A 2,741-nucleotide genomic window follows, 5' to 3' on the forward strand; every position below is an offset into this window, starting at 1 on the left:
ATTGTTTAGCCAAGAAAGATTAGTTTCCTAATAAAACCTTGGGGTGGGTATTTAACATTAAGGAGGAAACTAGCTAGGGTTTAAAAGAAGTAAGGATTTTGATGGTAATACATAATAAAGCATTAAGGCATAAGTACAGAGGCGTGCGTGGTGGGTCAATTGTCAAAGACGTTACTCCGCAAATTCACAAGTGACTCAGGTACAGCTACCAGTGACTGAGAACACACTATATTTGGAGAGGGAGTGTGTACGTGTTGGGTGTGTGTGGTGTGGGGACGAGCATGACGCACCATGTGACGCAACCAATGAGAACAGAGAAAAATAAAAAGAATAAACGTATATATAAAACCTTTTTTAAATAAAATCCCAAGAAATTCGAAATAGCAAAAAGTGAAGGCTTAACCCAAATTATAGGCGACCCTATAGCACCGGTCAGACCAAGTCACCCAAACTTAAAGTGAACCCATTTTCTCTTTCTCCATTCTCCCCCCTCTGACTGCGTCACTCTTTTCTTCTTTCTTCTCCACGTCTCTCTGTCCCTTTCTCTCTATATTTTTTCACCTCTTTTTTCTTATTTATGGACACAGCAGGATGGGCTCTCACTCTTGATTCCTCTTCTTCATTTTCCTCTTCTAAGAGTTCTGCCATCCGCCACAGCAACAAAAGCCACGTCAGCATCATGTTCCCAACCTTGGGAGGGTTTTCTGCCACCGATCCATCCATGTCGTCAGATCATAACAATCGAGCGGTTGTGGGCGAAGTGGACTTCTTCAACACGTCATCATCCTCATCCGTTAAGAACCAGACTTGCACTCATGGAAGCCTTTCCGAGTTTAATCTCCACGTAAATGTATGCTTCATCCTCATCTCATTTCTTTCAATTATTCTACTCAATATGATTTTAATTTCTCTCAACCTTTCCTTGGGTGCAATAAATTGTAGACTGGTCTGCAACTCCTTACTGCCAACAGTAAAAGCGATCAATCTACGGTGGATGATGGGGTTTCATCAGACGCTGAAGATAAGCGCCCAAAAACCACCCAGGTATTTTTATTTATTTTTACGGTAATAAATTGTATCCATAGATGTATAACAGAAAAAGATTAGCCCTATATGGGAATTCTAGTAATTATTATGGTTATAGAATAGTATTTTTTATTTTTTAATATGACTTATTAAATTGTTTTTATTCTGATCTATTGAGATACATTTTTTATGTTTTAGCTGGTACAAGTGCAAGAAGAACTCCAACGTGTGAATTCAGAGAACCAAAAGCTAAAGGAGACGCTCAACCATATGAGAAGTAGCTACATGAATTTGCAAATGCAAGTTGCCGCATTAATGCAACACCAACAGAAACAGCAAGTTTCCGAGACCACCACAGAAAATCATGAGGTAATATTGAAGAAAACTCTCTAAACCTGTTTGAAATTGATGAATCTGGTGACCGAATTGTTACTGTGAGAAAAAGGAAGGGGGTAGTAGTGGAGGTGGAGGAATGATACCAAGACAGTTGCTTGATTTAGTTGCAAGTGGCACAGCCGAAGTAGACGATCAAGTATCTAATTCTTCTTCAGAAGAAAGAACTCGATCCAGCACACCTCAAAACCATAAAAACAGCAATGGCAAAATGGAGAATACTGGAGAGGATTTAGAATCATCACAACAAGGTTGGGAAAATCCCAACAAGTTTCAGAGACTGAACCCTGCCACAGATCAATCCACTGCAGAAGCCACCATGCGAAAAGCTCGTGTCTCTGTCCGCGCCCGATCAGAAGCCCCTATGGTACCTATCCAAACTACTGGCTTAATTTGTATAATTCAACTCAACGTTTAAAAATTAATTAATTAATTTACAAAATCATTCAGATCAGCGACGGGTGCCAATGGCGAAAATATGGACAAAAGATGGCTAAGGGAAACCCTTGTCCTCGAGCATATTACAGATGCACCATGGCAGTTGGTTGCCCAGTTCGTAAACAAGTGAGTGCTCTTATTTGATATAAATCTAAAATCGAATTGGAAAATTATTAAACTTAATTAATTAATATATTGTTACATTTATCAGGTTCAACGTTGTGCGGAGGATAGAACAATATTGATAACGACATACGAAGGGACGCACAACCACCCACTGCCGCCTGCTGCGATGGCGATGGCGTCCACAACGGCGGCGGCGGCTAGCATGCTTCTCTCTGGATCAATGTCAAGCGCTGACGGAATAATGAACTCGAGCATGATGGCAAGAGCGATTCTTCCGTCTTCAAGCATGGCAACGCTATCAGCATCAGCACCATTCCCAACCGTCACACTCGACCTCACGCACCAACCGAACGCGTTGCCTTTGCAGTATCACCAACGGCAGCAACAACAACAACAACAACATCCTCACGCGCAATTGCCGCAAGTGATTGCACAAGCGCTCTATAACCAATCCAAATTCTCTGGCCTTCAATTGTCTCAAGATGTTGGTTCCTCCCAAGCTTCAAGGCTACCGTCGTTGCACCCTAACCAAAATAATCCCTTGCTCGCCGACAAGGTCAACGCCATCACCAACGATCCTAACTTCACGGCGGTCGTCGCAGCCGCCATTTCCTCCATCATCGGTGGGGCTCATCAAAATAACAACGCCAACAACTCCGACGCAAATCCCAATATCATCAACAGTGCTACAGTCGGCAGCTTTTCAGGAAATTAGAGTATTAAATTTCTTTCTACATACCTTTTCAAATTTTTTGGTC

General features: G+C 41.9%; 1 protein-coding gene and 1 long non-coding RNA gene across 2 annotated transcripts in view; one reads left to right on the forward strand and one right to left on the reverse strand.

Moving 5' to 3' along the window:
• LOC110263160 lies at positions 1,272–1,557 on the reverse strand. Its single transcript, XR_002348309.1, has 2 exons — positions 1,449–1,557; positions 1,272–1,411 (listed from the first exon to the last, which is right to left on the reverse strand). It is a non-coding gene; the product is annotated as an uncharacterized LOC110263160 (long non-coding RNA).
• LOC107636365 (WRKY transcription factor 6) overlaps positions 1,466–2,741 on the forward strand; it is a gene marked incomplete at its 5' end in the record, with an annotated part of 1,713 nt that continues 437 nt past the window's right edge. Inside the window, 3 exon segments of the mRNA XM_021103959.1 lie at positions 1,466–1,786; positions 1,870–1,983; positions 2,069–2,741. Coding sequence (XP_020959618.1) covers positions 1,466–1,786; positions 1,870–1,983; positions 2,069–2,698 — 1,065 coding nt within the window.

The sequence above is a fragment of the Arachis ipaensis genome, chromosome B01 (genome assembly GCF_000816755.2).
Source record: "Arachis ipaensis cultivar K30076 chromosome B01, Araip1.1, whole genome shotgun sequence".
NCBI lineage: Eukaryota > Viridiplantae > Streptophyta > Magnoliopsida > Fabales > Fabaceae > Arachis > Arachis ipaensis.